The sequence below is a fragment of the Mauremys mutica genome, chromosome 17 (genome assembly GCF_020497125.1).
Source record: "Mauremys mutica isolate MM-2020 ecotype Southern chromosome 17, ASM2049712v1, whole genome shotgun sequence".
NCBI lineage: Eukaryota > Metazoa > Chordata > Testudines > Geoemydidae > Mauremys > Mauremys mutica.
This window is the reverse complement of record NC_059088.1, coordinates 9,264,027-9,282,380: the sequence shown is the minus strand read 5'-3', so window position 1 is coordinate 9,282,380 and position 18,354 is coordinate 9,264,027. Positions and strand designations below refer to the sequence as shown.

General features: G+C 53.9%; 1 protein-coding gene across 1 annotated transcript; it reads right to left on the bottom strand.

Moving 5' to 3' along the window:
* Window positions 1-1,891: 1,891 nt before the first annotated feature.
* LOC123352225 (phospholipase A2 inhibitor and Ly6/PLAUR domain-containing protein-like) lies at window positions 1,892-14,042 on the bottom strand. The gene is made up of 6 exons (XM_044992072.1): window positions 13,929-14,042; window positions 8,388-8,490; window positions 6,636-6,749; window positions 5,454-5,606; window positions 3,807-3,950; window positions 1,892-2,573 (listed from the first exon to the last, which is right to left on the bottom strand). Exons 2-6 carry the CDS (start codon window positions 8,458-8,460, stop codon window positions 2,335-2,337), a joined length of 723 nt encoding a protein of 240 aa, XP_044848007.1. The 5' UTR covers window positions 8,461-8,490; window positions 13,929-14,042; the 3' UTR covers window positions 1,892-2,334.
* Between the last annotated feature and the right edge of the window lie 4,312 nt (window positions 14,043-18,354).

The window sequence follows — 18,354 nt, the reverse complement described above, 5'->3', positions numbered from 1 at the left end:
TGGCCCAGCTGCAGCCACTTCCAAATCAGCCCAGCTTAAAAGCTGTTTTCTCCAGCCTCGGCCCCTTCCCGGGGCTGTTTTTAACCCCTTCAGGGCCGGAGCAGGGGTCCACCCTGCTACACTATCTCCTAGAACTGGAAGGGACCCTGGAAGGTCACTGAGTCCAGCCCTCTGCTTTCACTAGCAGGACCAAGTACTGATTTCGCCCCAGATCCCTAAGGGGCCCCCTCAAAGATTGAGCTCACAACCCTGGGCTTAGCAAGCCAATCACTCAAACCACTGAGCTCTCCCTCCGGCCTAATTCACTTTGTTCTGTCTGTTACTACTTCGAACCATTTCAATCCTACTTTTCGTATTTAATAAAATCACTTTTTACTTATTAATTAACCCAGAGTACGTATTAATCCCTGGGGGAGCAAACAGCTGTGCATCCCTCTCTATCAGTGTTACAGAGGGTGAACAATTTATGAGTTTACCCTGTATAAGGTTTATACAGGGTAAAACGGATTTATTGGAGTTTGGTCCCCACTGGCAGCTGGGCATCTGAGTGTTAGAGACAGGAGCACCTCTTAAGCTGCTTTCAGTTACGCCTGCAGCTGTTGGGGGACCTGCTTCAGACCTGGGGCTGTGTTTGGAGCAGGCTAGCGAGTCCGGCCCAAACCAGGCAGGGCACTGAAGCCCCAAGCTGGCAGGGAAAACAGACTCCGAGGTCGTCAAAGCACATCAGGCGGCAGTTCCCAAAGGGGTTTCTGTGATTCAGCCCATCACAGGCTGCCCCATTCTCTGCAGTTCACCCTAACTGAGTGACCACAGCTGGCCCCCACTGGGACCCCGGTCACAGTCAAGAAGACATATGTTGATCCACTTGCCGGTAGTGGTAGCTGGTTGGGATTCACTCATATTGGGCCACATAAACACAGAGATTCCCTGGGAGCCTCCGAAGACGTTATAAGTCTTGCAGACACTCCATGTACAGCAGCCTCCGGCTGAGGAATGAGCCACTGGGAAATTTGTAAGCAGCTCTATTAGAAATTTATTAATTTTTTTTAACAAAAACTGAAATTTTCTCCTAATCCCGTGACTCCCAGAGCAGGGTCTCTAAGTAAGGCACCAAATATCAGTAGCTTTGGCAACACTGTCTTTGCAGTCGGCTCTTGGCTGTGGCTCTTTCTGTTGCTGTTATCTGCAGCTTGTTCTGTCCCAGAGCCCTGCTCGCTGCTCCTCCTGGCTTCCTGCCTCCTATGCACGGCAGCTGCAGCCCATGTCCTAGTGCCTGGGTTCCCCTCAGCCCACGGGGCTCAGCTCTGAGCAGCCAGGTGCCTTGGGTGCTCACCTCCATTTTCATGGCTCTTTCTGCTGTTTAGAGGGGCTTAATTGCTCCATGCCCTGAGCCTGAAGGCAGGTGCTTGCCGCAGCCATCGGCTCTCATGAGGTCTGGGGTTGTCTGTGCACCCAAGAGTCACCCGTTGGCAGCCCTTAGCAACCTTCAGCATAACAACACGTAAATAGTGACTAGGGGGAACTCCAGAATATCGTTAGGGCAGGCGAGGCGTCACCAGGTGGCGCTGTTACACTTTGCCTGGGCAGGACTTTTTCTGATTGTGCGAGCGAGTTTTGACTCACGGGGAGATGTGCTGGGGTTTTGCTAGTTCGGGGGTGGGGGAATTGTGCAAGGTTTTTGTGTGGAGGGAGGTGTGCAAACAGCAGGTGCGTTTGCTGTGCCCTGTAGCCTCTGATCGGAGTCAGTTCTGGAGGCGGAGTTGCTCCCTGAAGCCCTGGTGTTTGGCAGAGACACATGGAAGCGGAGCTGACAGAGTCAGCGCTGGTACACGCAAGCACACACGCACGCACGGACGCTCTTGGGTGACTGAATCTCTGATTGTGCTTTATTCAGAGCAGTTAGAAACGCACAGGGGGATTCGTACCATTTCTGGAGTTTCTGGGGAGCTGAGAGCCAGGACTCCTGGGTTCTCACCCTGGCTCTGTGAGGCGAGCGGGGTCTAGTGGTTAGAGCAGGGGGGGGCTGCAAGTCAGGACTCCTGGGTTCTGTTCCCTCCCAGGGATCTTTGAAAGGCTGGAGGAGAAGCTGTGAAGGGGTTATTAATAATACACCGCACTTTGCTCCGAACCCCAGCAGAATTAGCAGAGAGTCTCCTCTTGGCTGCATCAGCCTCTGTCTCAAGCCCCCGCCCATCCAGGGATCCCAAAGACCTTTGCAAGAGAAGCTCGCCATTGTTATCCCCCTCATAGCGAGTGGGAAACTGAGGCACAGGGAAGGGCAGAGCACGTTGGTTATACTGAGACACCAATGGCAGCCAGGACGCTGATGGGGCCTCAGCAGAGGATTAGCCCCAGAAGGGCAGGGAGGAAAAGGGGGACCCGGGGAACGATGCTGCCCAGGGTGACGGGACCCCAGGCCAGAGTCCGGGTGGCGCTGCTGGTCTGCGCTCTGGGCGCTGGGCCGCACTGGGTTTTGGTCAGTTTGTAGGTGAACACCCCCGATTCCAGCATCTTGATTTCACAGGCCGCCCGGGTAGCACAGCCCCTGCCGGCAAAGGGGATCGCGACACTACCTGTGTGGGGAAACCAGAGCAGATCAGACGCGGCACGGCCTAACCCCCTTCTGTGATGCCATGATTGGGCCCCAGCTGGTTCTCCAGGTAAAATAAACCTCGGGGGGGTTGGGGGAACCCCGCTCTTCTTCCAGCGCGGTCCTCAAGACGCACCCACGTTTCTTTGCAAGATGCCCAGGCCTCGGAGTCGTTATCACTGGCCTAGCAAAGGGAGGTCCTGCATGCCACGTGACAGCATCTCATGCTTTGGCGGAGGGGACCATGTGCAGCCCCTGGCCTGGGGATACCCGGGTATGGGGGGCACATGGAGTAAGGAGGAGTTGCAGGGAGTTCCTGAGGCACAGGGGGGCTCTTAGGGGGTGCAGTGTGCTCATCTTACAGAAGTAATGACCCTCCGGGCAGATGTTTCACCTAGTCGGGCAAGCGTGTGGGCCGGTTTTTTTCATGCAGTATCTTTCTAGGGCAGCTGTGGCAAGTAGCAGAAGAAATCGCTCTCTGCATAAATTTCTGACTTCAAAAATATTCCCTGAGAGCCCCTTGAGTTTGAACAGAGATTAAGGGGCCAGCCTGCATGCCATTTGCACCCACCTCTGTTCCAGGACTGGTGCAAACAGTGTAAACAAGCAAGCTGCCCTAAGGAAATACTAGACTTTGCCCCACGGATTTCTCCTCCAGTGGGAAACTGACCTACAAGGCCCCAGAATTCAGCAAAGGGGATAACTTTTGACCAGAGCGGATTACCAAAAATATGCAAAGAGACTCCAAGTCTTGCTGGAATCTCCATGGGGGCTGGGAGCCAGGACTCCTGGGTTCTATCCCTGGCTCCGGATGGGGAATGAGATCTAGTGGTTAGAGCGGGGGGGGGAGGGGGCTGGGAGCCAGGACATGTGGGTTTGGTGGTTAGAGAGAGCTGGTAACCAGGACACCTGGGTTCTATCCCTGGCTGTGGGAGGAGAGTGGGGTGCAATGAGTTAGAGTGGGGGGGTGGGAGCCAGGACACCTGGGTTCTATCCCTGGCTCGGGGAAGGCTGTGGGGTCTAGTGGTTAGAGCGGGAGCACTCAGAGACAGGACAGACCCTGATCATGCAGCTCTTTGTTTTGAGCGACGGCCTCTATTGTTTCAGCTGTTGCTAATCAAAGGGCCATTTCCCAGCTCAGCCGGCGCCGACGAGCCCCAGGACACTCCCCGGCTCCCCAGGGGTTTAACCCGCCCCAGAGCGAAGGAAGACGCACCTTGCGCCAGCGTCCCGACGACGACAGCACATTGGTCGGCACCTCCCGTGCAGCGCAGGTTCCCGTTGCTCTCGCAGCTCTCGGAGCCTGGGGCGTAGCAGGCCGGGCACTGCAGCCCGTTGCGGACGTTGCTGATAGCCAGCCCTGAAAGGCAGCCGGGGAAAGAAGGTTTTGATCCAAGAAGAAACCGCGGCAGGAGAACGTAGGGCAGGCAGGACCCTCCCGGGCCATCAACCCGGCACATCGTCCCGCTCAGGCACCTATCTGGCCCCACTCCTCCAATGAGCAGCTGTCCCGCCACCCCTCCTCTCTGGCCGCTAGAAACATCCTGACTTCCAGCCTCGGTCGTTTCCTGGCCAGTGTGTTCCCACGCCCGCGTCTTCCACCAACTCCGATCGCTCTTCTCCCTCGGGGCTGCTTCCCCCCGTCATGTTCTGGGGCACACGCCGGACCAGTCAGGGCTTGCGCCCGCCTTGCTCCTTTCGAGAGGCAAAACCCAGCAGTTTCCAGGAGCTTCAACCCGCCTCGGTGGAAGGACCCATCTCTCTCCGCGTGCAGGAGCTCCGGCCCGCTGGTGCCTGTCCAGCGACGGAGGCCGAGATGGATTCTTCAACCAAAGGGATTGAAGAAAAGGGTCCGTAAGAAATGGACCTCGATCCAAAGCAGCAGCTGGTTGAGTCTGAGCCATTCAAACGTGGCTTTTTACGTCAGTTTCTTTGTAACCCTCCCTAACTCCAGTCCTGCTGCTTGTCCGCGTCGCCTACGTCCTCTTGTTAAGAAACCGGTTTGACTTTTCACCTAAATCGGTGGCTTGCGACCTTCGTCCGTTTGCGGGGCCCTAAAGAACTCCGAACGGAGGTGCGGCCTCCTCTGGGCATCTCAGACAGGCTGAAAACCACTGATCTCAGCCAAGCTGGTGCTGTGTTTGAACAGAGGTGATGGCTAACTGCCGGTACCGTGGCAAGCTGCTGGGTCTCTTTAAAGAAGCAAACAAACCAGATTATGCCTCTGACTGGGGGGCCTGGGTTGGGGTCACCTCTGCAAGCAGCAGCCACGGAGGGAAGGTACCAGGACCCCTGCTGCCCAGCCCACAGACGCTCAGGGGACCGCAGGCTGCAGTCATCCGGGCTGTAAGCTGCAGAAGTAGGGCATTTTACGGCACCCGTGATTACAGGGCAGGCAGTGACCCCTCACTGGTCCGGTTTGCACCCCAAAAGATGCCCCCTGAGAGCAATGAGGTCTCCTCTCAGCCTGCATTATCCCAGCTAAACAAACCCAGCTCTCCCAGTCCCCTCTCAGAAATCCGGCTCCCCATGTCTCCGATCAGCCCAGTAGCCCTGCTCTGCACCTGGCCCAGTTTGAATTCATTTGCCTTGAAGGTGGGGGACCACCGCTGGACACAGTGTGCAAGGAAAGGTCTTACCAGGACAAAGGCATGAAAACGTCCCTCTCTCCCCTGGACACGTCTCATCCACACTTGCTTCCCATGACAAATGACTTCCCCCCAAACCGCCTGCTTGCCCCAGGGTCTTCGGGAATCTCCTGGCTTTTCCCCGAGGCCGGGAATAGCGGCTCCTTGGAGGTTTGGGGTTCAAGCCAGCGGCTTCCCCGCACCTGCGAATCAGACCCGCCGCCGGCGGTACGTACTGGAGGGCGTGGACTCGGCACTGCAGTCGCCGCTCTTGCAAATTTCTGACCGGATCTCCACAGCCACCTTGTCTCCAAAGTAAAAAGCCAGGAAGCCCGTGAGGCTCTGGCGGGAGTTGGCGCAGGACTGGTACGTGCCCGAATTCTCCGCACCTGTTGGAAAGGCAGCGAAGCGAGAAGGGGACGTCGTGCGTCGGCTACACTGACGGAGCCACCGCAGCCGCACGGCCCCCGTTAAATATTGGCATGAGCAGGTCGTCAGAGGCGGGTCTCCCACAGCCAGGTGAGTGCACTAACCATCGGGCCATACAGCCAATTGCTCCCCAGCCCGGGGACCATTCCGCTAGCTGCCCCAGTCTGAGCAGCTCCCAGAGCAGAGATCAGACGGGCCTGGGGGGCTCCCTTGTTTCTTTCCAAACGAGAAATACTTGGCCTGACTTGGGCGCCCGCCTCCAGGGGAGACGTCATCCCAGGCAGAGAGAAGGGCCCCCCGCCCAAGGCCCCGACCTAGGAGAGTTGGGCGCCTCAGGGGATCGGGCCCTGAATCCCAGCCGTTCCCTCTACATTTTCTTCCTTGGCTCCTCGCTCAGTGGGATGGCCCCGAGCGCGGCAATTCCAGGATGTGTCCCCCCAACCCCCTGCTCCTTATAACCATCGCCAGCCATCTCTGTAGGGCCGCGGGGCTGGAAGCAGTGGGGGGTTCATCCCAGGGTGCCCTCCCTGCTAGACTCAATTCCGGGGTCCTGACTGGCGTTGCCCTCCCAGAACCACGGGGGCGAGGGTGGCATCATCCCACTGGGTGGGGCTGCCGTCCCTGGGCCATGACGCTGAGTGGGGCAGGCACTTCCCTTTGGCTGTCATATCATCCCTGGGAACGAGAAACTGAGTCCCCAGGCCTGGGGGGCCCCTCGCTGCTGGGGGGTTCCCTGCGATCACCCAGCGAGCACCTAGCTGGAAGGGACCTCATCCAGTCCAGCCCCTGGTGCTGAGGGCGGACCAAGGCAACCTAGACCAGCCCTTACTGGTGTTCGTCCAGCCTGGTCGGGGAACCTCCGCTGACGGGGACCCCACGACCGCCCTCGGGAGCCGATTCAGGCAGCTAGGGAGCCGCGTGGCAAACGCGCCCAGGAGCAGGGTTCCCGCCGCACGGGCGCCTCCCGCAGCCACCGCAACGGGACTCACCGAGCGTGTTGTGTTCTTGAACGATGATGCAGGAGTCCTGGGGCGAGGAGCAGGTCTGGGGGACGGTGTGACAGCTTTGCCCAGATTTGCAGTAGAAACAGGCCAGAGGCAGCCCTGAAAAGAGGGGGAGCAGGGAGAGAAACTCATCTTTGTACCCAAACGTCTGGCTTCCCAATTTTGCTTGCCTCAGTTTCCCCCGGACTTGGCACTGCTACACAGAGCTGAGTGTGCAAAAGCCCGTATAAGTGTGTAATAGCCTCGCTCACCTACAGCCACCCTGGCTCAAGGGGGTGCTATTCCACCCCAGGGGCTGCAATGCCTTCCGCGTTCACCCAATAATAACTTGCAAACGTTACCCTGCTGGGTCCCGACAGTGGCGGAAAATTTCCCATCCCGCCCATTCATGGATGGAAAATGGACGTTGGCAAAGGGCTGAATATTCTGATTGCCTGGGGGCCCAGCTGCCCCAGAAACTGAGGCGAGGGAGAGACAGGAAAGCAGAGGATGTAGCAGTTCTTACAAAACAGGGTGTGCGGCAACCGAGCTTTCACCATCATCTGCAGCCGTTTGCTTCGGGCCCATTTCCCCGTGAGTTCTCCGTGCACCGGTCTCTCCACAGAGCCTCCGAGCGGTGCCCGCACACGGCACCATCTTGCCCAAGGAGCCGTGGGTCAGACCCAGCTCTGGCGCTGTCTCTAGGGCTTGCGACTCAGTGACCCCTTCTGCCGTGGGTCACCTCTCGCCCCCCGGCCCTCCTGGAGTGCGCGGGGTCCGACTCATATAGCCTTCAGGCTCCGCCCACTGCCCGCAGCCTCGGCAGCGATTGGTGGTTGATCAGAGCCAGCTGGGCCACACCTCCTGCTGATTGGCTGGGCCGGTTCCCCACCCACAGCCCATTGGGTAGCTGGGGCGGGGGGGGGTCTTTTTCCCCACCCACGTAGCTGTGCATTCACCAGAACCCACCTGCGGCTGAAACGCTGAATGGCCAGAAACTGAATTGATCTGGGAGGCCAAAAATCATCATATTTGAAGCCAGAAATGGCACCTGGTGCATTATGGAAGATGAAATTCAGTTGCCTGCTGCTCCCATTCTCCTGCCTGGATTACGTGTCTCATGACACACCTGGCTCCCAGCACCCCTGCCCTAACCACTAGACCCCACTCCTCTCCCAGAGCTGGGGAGAGAACCCAGGAGTCCTGGATCCCAGCCCCCGTTGCTCTAACCACTCAACACCACTCCCCTCCCAGAAACAGATAGAGAACCCAGGAGTCCTGGGTCCCAGCCTCTCTGCTCTAACCACTACACCCTACTTCCCACCCAGAGCCAAGACTGGAACCCAGAAGTCCCAGCCCCTACTCTCCTCCCAGAGCTGGGGATAGAACCCAGGAGTCCTCGCTCCCAGCCCCACCCTGCTCTAACCACTAGACCCACCTCCCCTCCTAGAAAGAGCACTAGGTCCCTGAACTACAGCTCCCACGAGGCACCGCGGCAGCATTTCAGGATTGAAATTTTGCATGTTTCGATTTTCCATGGACAGCTTGAAATTTCCGTTGGGAGGGAACCCCCTGCTGCTGCTCAGTTTCCAACCAAAGTTATCCCCAGATGACCCAGAGTATGGGGGTGTCTCAGTCACAGAACACAGCAAGCTCTGCTACAGGGCTCACAGGCTCTTTAAAGCAGGCCCACGCCCCTCCTGTCCCCTGTGGGGTGGCCACGGCTCCGGCTGCCGGCCCCCACCGCCGGCGACTCACCCGTTTCGTTCTGAGCTGCCGCGGTCGCTTGGAGAGCGCCGAGGACCCAGAGGGTGACGAGCGCTTTCGCCATGACGGAGGAGAGCACGGGGTTGTGATCGGCCTGTGGGACAGCAAGCACTGACAGGTCAGGGGATTACCGGGCAGACACCGGGGCTGGGAGCCAGGACTCCTGGGTTCCCTCCCTGTCTCAGCCACGGACCTGGTGTGTGTGAGTTAGGACCGATCAGGTCTCTGAGCCTCGGGGACCTGAACCTGAGAGTTACAATGTGGAGGGGACTAGAAAGAAAATGAAATGAGTTAAGACCCCTAGAAAATAGATCAGCATCACCAGAGCAATGGCCCATCTAGCCCAGAGTCCTGTGTCTGGCCAGGTGCCCCAGAGGGAATGAACAGAACAGGACGATTATCAAGTGATCCAGCCTCTGTCAGCCACTCCCGGCTTCTGGCAGTCAGAGGGTTAGGGACACCCAGGGCAGAGGGTTGTGTCTCCGGCCACCTTGGCTAATAGCCACTGATGGACCTGTCCTCCGGGAACTGAGCTCATTGTCTTCTGAACCCCGTTATACTAATGGGTTTCACAACCTTCCCTGGTGGGGGGCATTTAGAAAGGGCAAGGGGGGGATTCTGCCCACCCCCCAAGTTTCCCACCACAGCGGGGTGCAAACAGGAAAAGGAGCCGCTGCCCCGTCTCCCGCCGGAGGCACCCGCAGCCCCTAGCTGGGGTCGGAGTGGGACGTGGCTGCTGGCTGACAGGGCTGTCCCCAGGAGCTGCACCTACAGCTCCCCTCGCCCTCGGCTCCGGGCTGTGGGGTGTAAATCACCGGCTGTGTGGGCTGCTGCTGCTCCGTGGCCGGGAGGGAGGAGCTGTGCGTATGGCTCTGTCCGCCCCCACCCTGAGCAGAGCGGGTGTAAGGAGGTTCCCACATGCCCCCTGAGAGCCTGGGCGCCCATTAGCCCCCCCCGTGCCAGCCCCCAGCAGCGCTCGCAGCCCCGGCACCGGAGGGCACTCAAAGCCCTTCCTGTGGGGAAATAGCTCCTCGGTCCCCCGCTGGTGGGACGGGAGCCAGGGGAGGGCAGGGCCTGGCCAGCCTTGGCCCAGAGAAGGGACCTGGCCAGTGCTGAGCTCCAGGAGTCTCCCCCACAAAGCCGGGCAGTTTTATTTCCAGTGTCACCCTCGGTGCTGCCCTGAGACCTTTCAGTCGCTCCTGACGGAAACCTGAGGACATTATTGTCTGTACCTCGGCGTCTCCATCAGCACATACAAATGTTTGCTTTCTTCAGTTAGTCTATGGACCCGGGACTTTTTCAAAGTTCCTGGAGGGCTCTTAATAGTACCAGGTTGTTACAGCCTGGGAGCAGGTCTCTACTAACTTCCTTAATATCTGAGTGTGCCCTAGAAATGACATTGCTTAGAGGGCAAATGTTCTTGATAACATTTAACACGTCTAGTGTCAGATTGTATTTTCATTATGGCACGTTGAGAATCATTCAGTTGGGTCACTGTAGATACAGACTCAGGATTTCTCTAGTACATTATAAAACTGAACAGTTTCCAGAGGCTAAAACCAGCTTTTAGATCAGTCCTTTGTAAATACAAGTTCAATTTATAAATTGGTTTTTATGTTTGGAATCTTTACACCTGGAGTTCCTTGAACTCGAGGGTGATTCATTTGTGCTGGAGAACTATCAAATGCATCATATAAATCGATTACAATATTTAAGACTTTATTTCTAGTTACTGAGTAACTTAATAAGATAAGAAAACACATCACCATTGGAAAAAGGTGATAACATTGTTATCAACTGGAAATACACCTTCAGGTTTCCGAGAGCTGATAGGAAAACCGTGTTGGCCAATTTATTGTCATATTTTCTTTCCAATTATCACCTGAAAAGCTTTTTGTTCTTCCTTTTTTTTAAGCTAGTGTCAAAACGAATGTCTCTAATTTATTAGTTATTCCATAGAAGAATGGTTGAGGGAAAACTCAACTACTTTCGACTCAACTTTTTCAGGAGAAATGAGATACACAAATTAAAAGTGAGTATATTTGCTTGCTTATCGTTTTCCAAAAGGTCATATCAATGAAAATGTTAGCTTTGTATTAAGGTTCCAAAACCAATATAGGAAAGTAAATGCAAAGTAATGCATATCGGAAAACACAATTCCAACTATACAGATACAATGGTGGGGTCTAAATTAGCTGTTACCATCTAAGAAAGAGATCTGGGAGTCATTGTGGATAGTTCTCTGAAAACGTCCACTCAATGGGCAGCGACAGTCAAAAAAGGGAACAGAATACTGGGAATCGTTAGGAAAGGGATCAATTACAGGACAGAAAATAAAATATGGGATCTCTATAAATCCATGGGACGCCCACGTGGTGAATACCGTGATCTGATCACCCCATCGCAAAAAAGATCTACTGGAATTGGAAAAGGTGCAGAGAAGGGCATCAAGCATGATGAGGTGGAGGGAACGGCTGCTTCCGTATGAGGAGAGATTAAAACGACTGGGACTGTTCAGCCTGGAGAAGAGACGACTGAGAGGGGATGTGAGCGAGGTCTGTAAAATGTTTTCGGAGATGGTGGAGATAGTGGTTCAGGAAGTGTTATTTACTCCTTCTCATAACAGAAGAACTCGGGGTTGCCCAGTGAAATGACTAAACAAAAGGAAGTATTGCTTCACCCACCTCACAGTCAGCCTGTGGAACTCCCTGCCAGGGGATGTTGTGAAGGCCAAGACTATAACAGGGTTCAAAAAAGAACTAGATACGTTCTTGGAGGACAGGTCCATCAGTGGCTATTAGCCAGGATGGGCAGGGATGTGACCCCCTGCTCTGAGTGTCCCTGGCCTGTTTGCTAGAAGCTGGGAGTGGATGACAGGATGGGTCACTCGATCAATGCCTGTTCTGTTCATTCCCTCTGATGCACCTGGCATTGTCTTCTGGTAGTAGCCAGGGGACTGGGCTGATTGGTCTGACCTGGTCTGGCCGCTCTTATTCTCTTGACCCCTCCAGGCTTGGGGGTGGGAATATCCTGCTGTGTTATCTCCTGATTGTTCTAAATTTACACATACATATAAAATGGGGCTTTCACTGGGATTTGTATCTATAGTTTTCTATCTTCAGATAGGAATTAGATGCAGAGCGTCTGCCACCTAATTCCAAGGTATTATCTGCCAAAAAACTAGAGTTTTCAGCTGCCTACATAGCTCCTGGAATGATGGTTAAATTCCCCCCCTTCCCTCCCGATCTGAAATGGTGCCCCCGGCCCCTGGCAGCGAATGCCGCAGGCTAGCTGGGCGCTGGGTGAGGTAGTACGTCCTTATGTTTGTTTTAAACCTGCTGCCTAGTAATTTCATTGGGTGACACCAGGTTCGTGTGTTATGTGAAGGAGTAAATACCACTTCCTTGTGCACTTTCTCTGCACCCGTCATGATTTTATAGACCTCACTCCTGTTCCCCCTTAGCCGTCTCTTTTCCAAGCTGAAAAATCCCAGTTTTATTAATCTCTCCTCATACGGAAGCTGTTCCATCCCCCTCATAATTTTTGCTGCTCTTCTTTGCACCTTTTCCAATTCCAATAGATCTTTTTGAGATAGGGCCACCAGATCTGCACGTGGTATTCAAGGTGTGGGCGTCCCATGGATTAATATGGAGGCAATATGATATTTTCAGTCTTATTATCTGTCCCTTTCCTAATGATTCCTGACATTCTGTTTGCTTTTTCGACGGCCGCTGCACATGGAGTGGGTGCTTTCAGAGAACTATCCACAGTGACTCCAAGATCTTTCTTGAGTGGTAGCAACTAATTTAGTCCCCATCACTCTATATGTAGAGTTAGGATTATGGTTTCCAATGTGCATTACTTTGCATTTATCAACCTTGAATTTCCTCTGCCATTTTGTTGCGCAGTTTGGTGAGATCCCTCTGTAACTCTTTGCAGGCAGTTTTGGGCTTAACTCTCTTGAGTAATTTTGTATCATCTGCAAACTTGGTCACCTCACAGGTTTTTCCAGATCATAGAATCATACAATATTAGGGTTGGAAGGGACCTCAGGAGGTCATCTAGTCCAACCCCCTGTTCAAAGCAGGACCAATCCCCACCTAAATCATCCCAGCCAGGGCTTTGTCAAGCCTGACCTTAAAAACCTCTAAGGAAGGAGATTCCACCATCTCCCTAGGGAACCCATTCCAGTGCTTCACCACCCTACTAGGGAAATAGTGTTTCCTAATATCCAGCCTAGACCTCCCCCACTGCAACTTGAGACCATTACTCCTTGTTCTGTCATCTGCCACCACTGAGAACAGCTGAGCTCCATCCTCTTTGGAACCCCCTTTCAGGTAGTTGAAGGCTGCTATCAAATCCCCCCTCACTCTTCTCTTCTGCAGACTAAACAATCCCAGTTCCCTCAGCCTCTCCTCATAAGTCATGTGCTCCAGCCCCCTAATCATTTTTGTTGCCCTCCGCTGGACTCTCTCCAATTTATCCACATCCTTCTTGTAGTGTGGGGCCCAAAACTGGACACAGGACTCCAAATGAGGCCTCACCAATGTTACATAGAGGGGAGTGATCACATCCCTCAATCTGCTGGCAATGCCCCTACTAATACAGCCCAAAATGCCGTTAGCCTTCTTGGCAACAAGGGCGCCCTGCTGACTCATATCCAGCTTCTCGGCCACCGTAACCCCTAGGTCCTTTTCTGCAGAACTGCTGCCCAGCCATTCGGTCCCTAGTCTGTAGCAATGCATGGGATTCTTCCATCCTAAGTGCAGGACTCTGCACTTGTCCTTGTTGAATCTCATCAGGTTTCTTTTGGTCCAATCCTCTGATTTGTCTAGGTCCCTCTGTATCCTATCCCTACCCTCCTGCATATCTACCACTCCTCCCAGTTTAGTGTCATCTGCAAACTTGCTGAGGGTGCAGTCCAGGCCATCCTCCAGATCATTAATGAAGATATTGAACAAAACCGGCCCCAGGACCGACCCTTGGGGCACTCTGCTTGATACCGGCTGCCAACTAGCCATGGAGCCATTGATCACTACCCACTGAGCCCTACAATCTAGCCATGTATGGCCATGTTGAGCAGTATCGGTCCCAGTGGGACTCAGGACACCCACATTCTATTCCCGGCTCTGCCACAGACACCTTGCTGAGTCATTTCATTGCTCCGTGCCTCAGTTTCCCCCATCTGTTAAGTGGGGAGACTGATCCTTCCTGAGTCTATCTAGAGTGCAAGCATTTTGAAGGCAGGGACTGTCTGTCATGAGCTGCTTATGCAGCAGCTGATCTCAGTCAGGGTCTCCACAGTGCCTGGTACAAAGGGGCCCTGATCTCGGCTGGGATCTGTGCAGCACCCGGCTCAACAGAGACAATATTGGGGTCTGTGCACCGCCTGGAACCCTGAGCTTCTACTGGGAGATCTTTGGGGAAGATGGCTCCTTTTCAGTATGCACGTACAGCACCCGGCGCTCCCGGATGCCCATCGCCAACCGGAGCCACCGGCTGCTACCGCAGAATTAAGAATAATAAACGTACCTTTGGTTATCGTGGGCTTCAGCGGACCCGGGTGCTTCCCTCTCTGAAGTCTCAGTCACCAGCTGCAGCCACAGCCCCAACTCTTCCTTCCTTTATAGCAGAACCAAAGGCTGGTTCAGATAGAGAACGGAAGCGGCGAGAGAAAGAAGCAGCAGCAAAACCTCAGGATCCTGGTTACTGCTTGGCACTGGCGGCGTAACTAAGGGAATCAAAATAATGACTGAAATGTGTGGGGAGCAACTGACGCCCTGGGCAGCCCCGTGGGAGGCGTGGGGCTGGGTGGTTCTGAAGATCAACAACGTTCCCGGCCTAACGCACAGGGGAGATGCTAAGGTGGGAGAGAGCTCGATTTTCGTTCGGTTTTTGACATTCCCATAAGCAGGCCAGGGAAATGAGGGCTCAGAGAAATCAGCACTAGGTGGGTGAACACCTGGTTGGAAGACCCTCCGCAAAGAGTAGCTAGTAATGGTCAAACTGGGAGGGCGTCTAGTGGGGTCCCGGGGCCAGTCCTGGGGCCGCTACTCTTCCATATGTTTAGTAATGACTCGGATAACGGAGCGGGGAGCATGTCTCTAAGCTCCGCAGCCAACCCCACGCTGGGAGGGGTCGCAAGCACTTTTGAGGGCAGGCTGAGAGTTCGAAACGGCCTGGACGAGTTGGAGAATTGGTCCGAAATCAACGGGAGGAAATTCCATCGTGACAAGAGCGAAGAACATCACTTAGGAAGGAGGAAGCCGATGCAGAGCTACAAACAGAGGAATTGCTGTATGGCTGGGAAGGAGCTGGGGGTCAAAGAGGGTCACAGATTGAACCTGAGTGACAAAGCCATGCTGCAGTAGCATTCTGGGATGCATTCACCGGAGTGTCGTAGGTCAGACACGGGAGGTCATTGTCCCGCTCTGCTCGGCACTGGAGAGGCTCCAGCTGGAGAACTGGGTCCACCCTCAGCACTGCGCTGTAGGAAAAATGGGGACAAACTGGAGAGTCCAGAGGAGATATCGTCTCTGGGACCCCCTGTGACAAAGTGGGACTGTTCTTACCGTTTCCTCTGAACACTGTGGGGGGGCCTCAGTTTCTGGCCGACCCTCTGTCTCCTGGCAACTAATGGCCCAGGCCCTTCCCCCCTGCAAGGGGATGCTGAAGGTTTGGGAGAACAAAGAGAAAGGAACTCAGCAGAGAAGGAGGGGCTGGAGGGGGTGTCAGTTTGAAGCTGGCTGGAGATGGGAAGTGAGAGCAGACGTGGGGGTCTGCCTCGCTGGGCCCCAGAATGGACCCGGCTGAGGGGTCCGGTTCTCTGTACCTACAAGCTCTGTGTTCCTTTCATCTAATAAACCTCTGTGTCACTGGCTGGCTGAGAGTCACGTCTGACTGCGAAGTGGGGGGGCAGGACCCTGTGGCTTCCCCAGGACCCCGCCTGGGCGGACTCGCTGTGGGAAGCGCACACAGGGGCATATGCTGAATGCTCCAAGGTCAGACCCAGGAAGGTGAAGCCGTGGGAGCTTCTTGCCCTGGAGACAGGCTGCTCCGAGGGAGAGGAGGCTCCCCAGAGTCCTGCCTGGCTTTGTGGGGAGCAGTTCCAGAGCATCGCCCGGGGACTCCGTGACACCCTCATCACGCCGGGTGCTGCACAGACCCCGACCAACTGAAGGGCCCCCCCTTATGCCAGGCGGGACAGACACCTTGACCAAGATCAAAGCGCTCATTGTGCCAAGGGAAGACGTCACACCTCAGGCCTGTAACAAAAGCCAGTGAGCAGGGTGGTAATGGGCCCAGATGCAGACAGGTGGTGCTTTAATAAATGGAGTTTCATAGAATCATAGAATCATAGAATCTCAGGGCTGGAAGGGACCTCAGGAGCTATCTAGTCCAACCCCCTGCTCAAAGCAGGACCAACCCCAGCTAAATCATCCCAGCCAGGGCTTCATCAAGCGGCCTTAAAAACCTCTAAGGAAGGAGATTCCACCACCTCCCTAGGGAACCCATTCCAGTGCTTCACCACCCTCCTAGTGACATAGTGTTTCCTAATATCCTACCTAAACCTCCCCCACCAAAATGTTTCCCTGACAAAGACACGCAGATTGGAACACGCGTTCCCTGGGAAGGAAATTGAGACCAAGAGCTCCTGAGTTTGTCAAGGGACAGGGAGTTGGGCGTGCTCTTGTCCCGTGGCTCGGGAAGCCCATCTAGCTTAGGTGCCCTTAGTGCACTAGCTGTCGCATGGACCTTGCTACTGTGCACTAAAAGTTTCCTCTTGCACGTTGATCTCCTCCCACTGCAAAGCAGGTGTTCATGTCCCCACATAGCCAAGCCCTTAGCTTGGAGTGAAATGTATTTCAGAGGAGAGGAAGCGTCCGAGTCGGCTGTTTGTTTGGAAATCGGTTTCTCTGCTGCCTTGTTTTATTTGCTAATAAACCTCCTTGTTTTAAGAAGGCTCGTTACGGGGTAGCAGCGATCACAGCTTCCCGAAAGAGAGAGAGGCAGGGCTGTGCGGGAATGGGAATTGCCAATTTATGGGAAAATTGGTGACTTTGTGTTTCTTTACAAATCCAAATGCAAATCGTTAATGTCAACACTTCCCGCTAGATGGGTACTTGGGGGGAAACGTTCGTTGTGGGTCCATCAAAGCATTTGGTTTCGATTTTGATGTTTTTTACACAATTTTAATACAAAACAGATCAAAATCTTTCACAAAGAAATGAAAAATCAAAATGTTCCCCCCCAAAAAGGTCGAAGCTGCAGCCGTATTGAAACGCTTTTGTTTGTTTTCCATCTTCCCCCCCTAAATAAAATTTCATCAAAATCGGCACAGTCCCACGGGGAATTTCGGTGTTGCTGAAATGGTGTTTTCCAGCAGAAGAACATTCCCGCTAGCTCTGAACAGATGCCTAGTTGGACCAGGCTAGGAATAGATGGTCAGTACACATGGGTGTTGTGCCTATACTTGGTCTACAAGTGGGAAAATGGCAAAATTCCACTGTAGATAGATAGAAGCACGAGACTGGATACCTGGGGGAAGACCAAGGATCCCACTACTGGCACCAATCTAAGGGGGAAGTGTTTGGGGCTATGGGGGAGCTATGAATGCCCATAAACCAGCTCTAGGTGAGATATTATGCACAGACAAGAGGACAATCACTTCACACAGAGCTGCTGTGGTTTCAGTGAGGCGGTGTATTAGCCCATGAAATACACATCCTCTCCAGCTCCCCTCCTAGCATATCTATTCTTTACATCGACTGATTCATACAGAAAGCGGGAAGTAGCAAGATGCGGTTTATTAAAAATGCCAGGCACCTCACAGTGATGGTAAGGGAAGCTACAGCCGTGACAACAGACCAGAAGCCAACACCCAGTGGGGTGTAGCTTTATGGGTCATTTCATTTAGAATAGTTACAAAAAAAACAGGATAACAGTCTGCTGAAAGATTTCGCCACTCAGGCACGGCCAGTTCTTTCAATGTTTGCTGATTTTCTTCAAGCCCCAGTTCCTGGAGTCGGGTGAATATGTGACAATCTCCTCTTTTGTCAAATTAAAGAAATATCCATTTCTAGCTCTTGTGACCACGAGGAACAGTTCAAAACTGGGACTCCAGTGTTGCATTCCGGCTGTTGAAAAACGGAGGAGAGGTCAGAGAAGAGCCACGAGAATGATTAAAGGGTTGAAAAACCTGCCTTAGCATGAGAAACTCCAGGAGTTCGATGCATTTAGTGGAACAAAGAGAAGGTGAAGGGGTGACATGATCACAGTCTTCAACAGGGAAAAGAAATTTGGTCGTGGGCTCTTCAATCCAGCAACGGTCAAACACGATCCAATGGCTGCAGGTTAAAGCCAGACAAATCCAGATGAGAATTAAGGCACCATTTTTTAGCAGTGAGAGTAATTAACTGGTGGAACAGCTGACCAAGCGCTCCGGTGGATTCTCCATCCCTGGCGATTTTAAAAGCAAGATTGGCTGTTTCTCTAGAAGATCTGCTCTTGTCCAAATGGGGATTATTTCGGGAAATCCTACGGCCCGTGTTGTGAAGGTCAGGTGAGATGAGTGCAGCTGTATCCCCTGGCCATCACACCTCTGAAAACTGGAGGCTTGGGACAGTCCTTTCCAGTGGACATTTCCTGCAAAATTCCCCCGTGAAATTCTGCTCAGCATCACATCGTATCAGCCCAACTTCTGTGGGCGAGAGAGCTGGTCCAATCAACGCTGTTCCTTCCCCCACCTTGTCTCTCTAACATCCTGGGACCAACACGGCTGAGGCTACACTGCAGACAAAATCAAGGTGAAGGTTTTCTGTCACCCACAGGTGCCAACTTTCTCATTTCCCAGAGGGTGCTAGACCCCTGCTCTGCCTCCACTCCATCCCTTCCTCCAAGGCCCACCCTACCCCACCTCTTCCTGCCCCCCACCCCAACCCCACCTCTTCCCACCCTT

Excerpts from the sequence above, each read along its gene's own strand:
- LOC123352225 (XM_044992072.1), bottom strand. The coding sequence starts at position 8,460 with ATGGCGAAAGCGCTCGTCACCCTCTGGGTCCTCGGCGCTCTCCAAGCG. Across the intron at positions 5,607-6,635 it reads TCAAGAACACAACACGCTCG|GTGCGGAGAATTCGGGCACG; the intron begins GTGAGTCCCGTT and ends CCTTTCCAACAG. Across the intron at positions 2,574-3,806 it reads CGTCGGGACGCTGGCGCAAG|GTAGTGTCGCGATCCCCTTT; the intron begins GTGCGTCTTCCT and ends TTCCCCACACAG.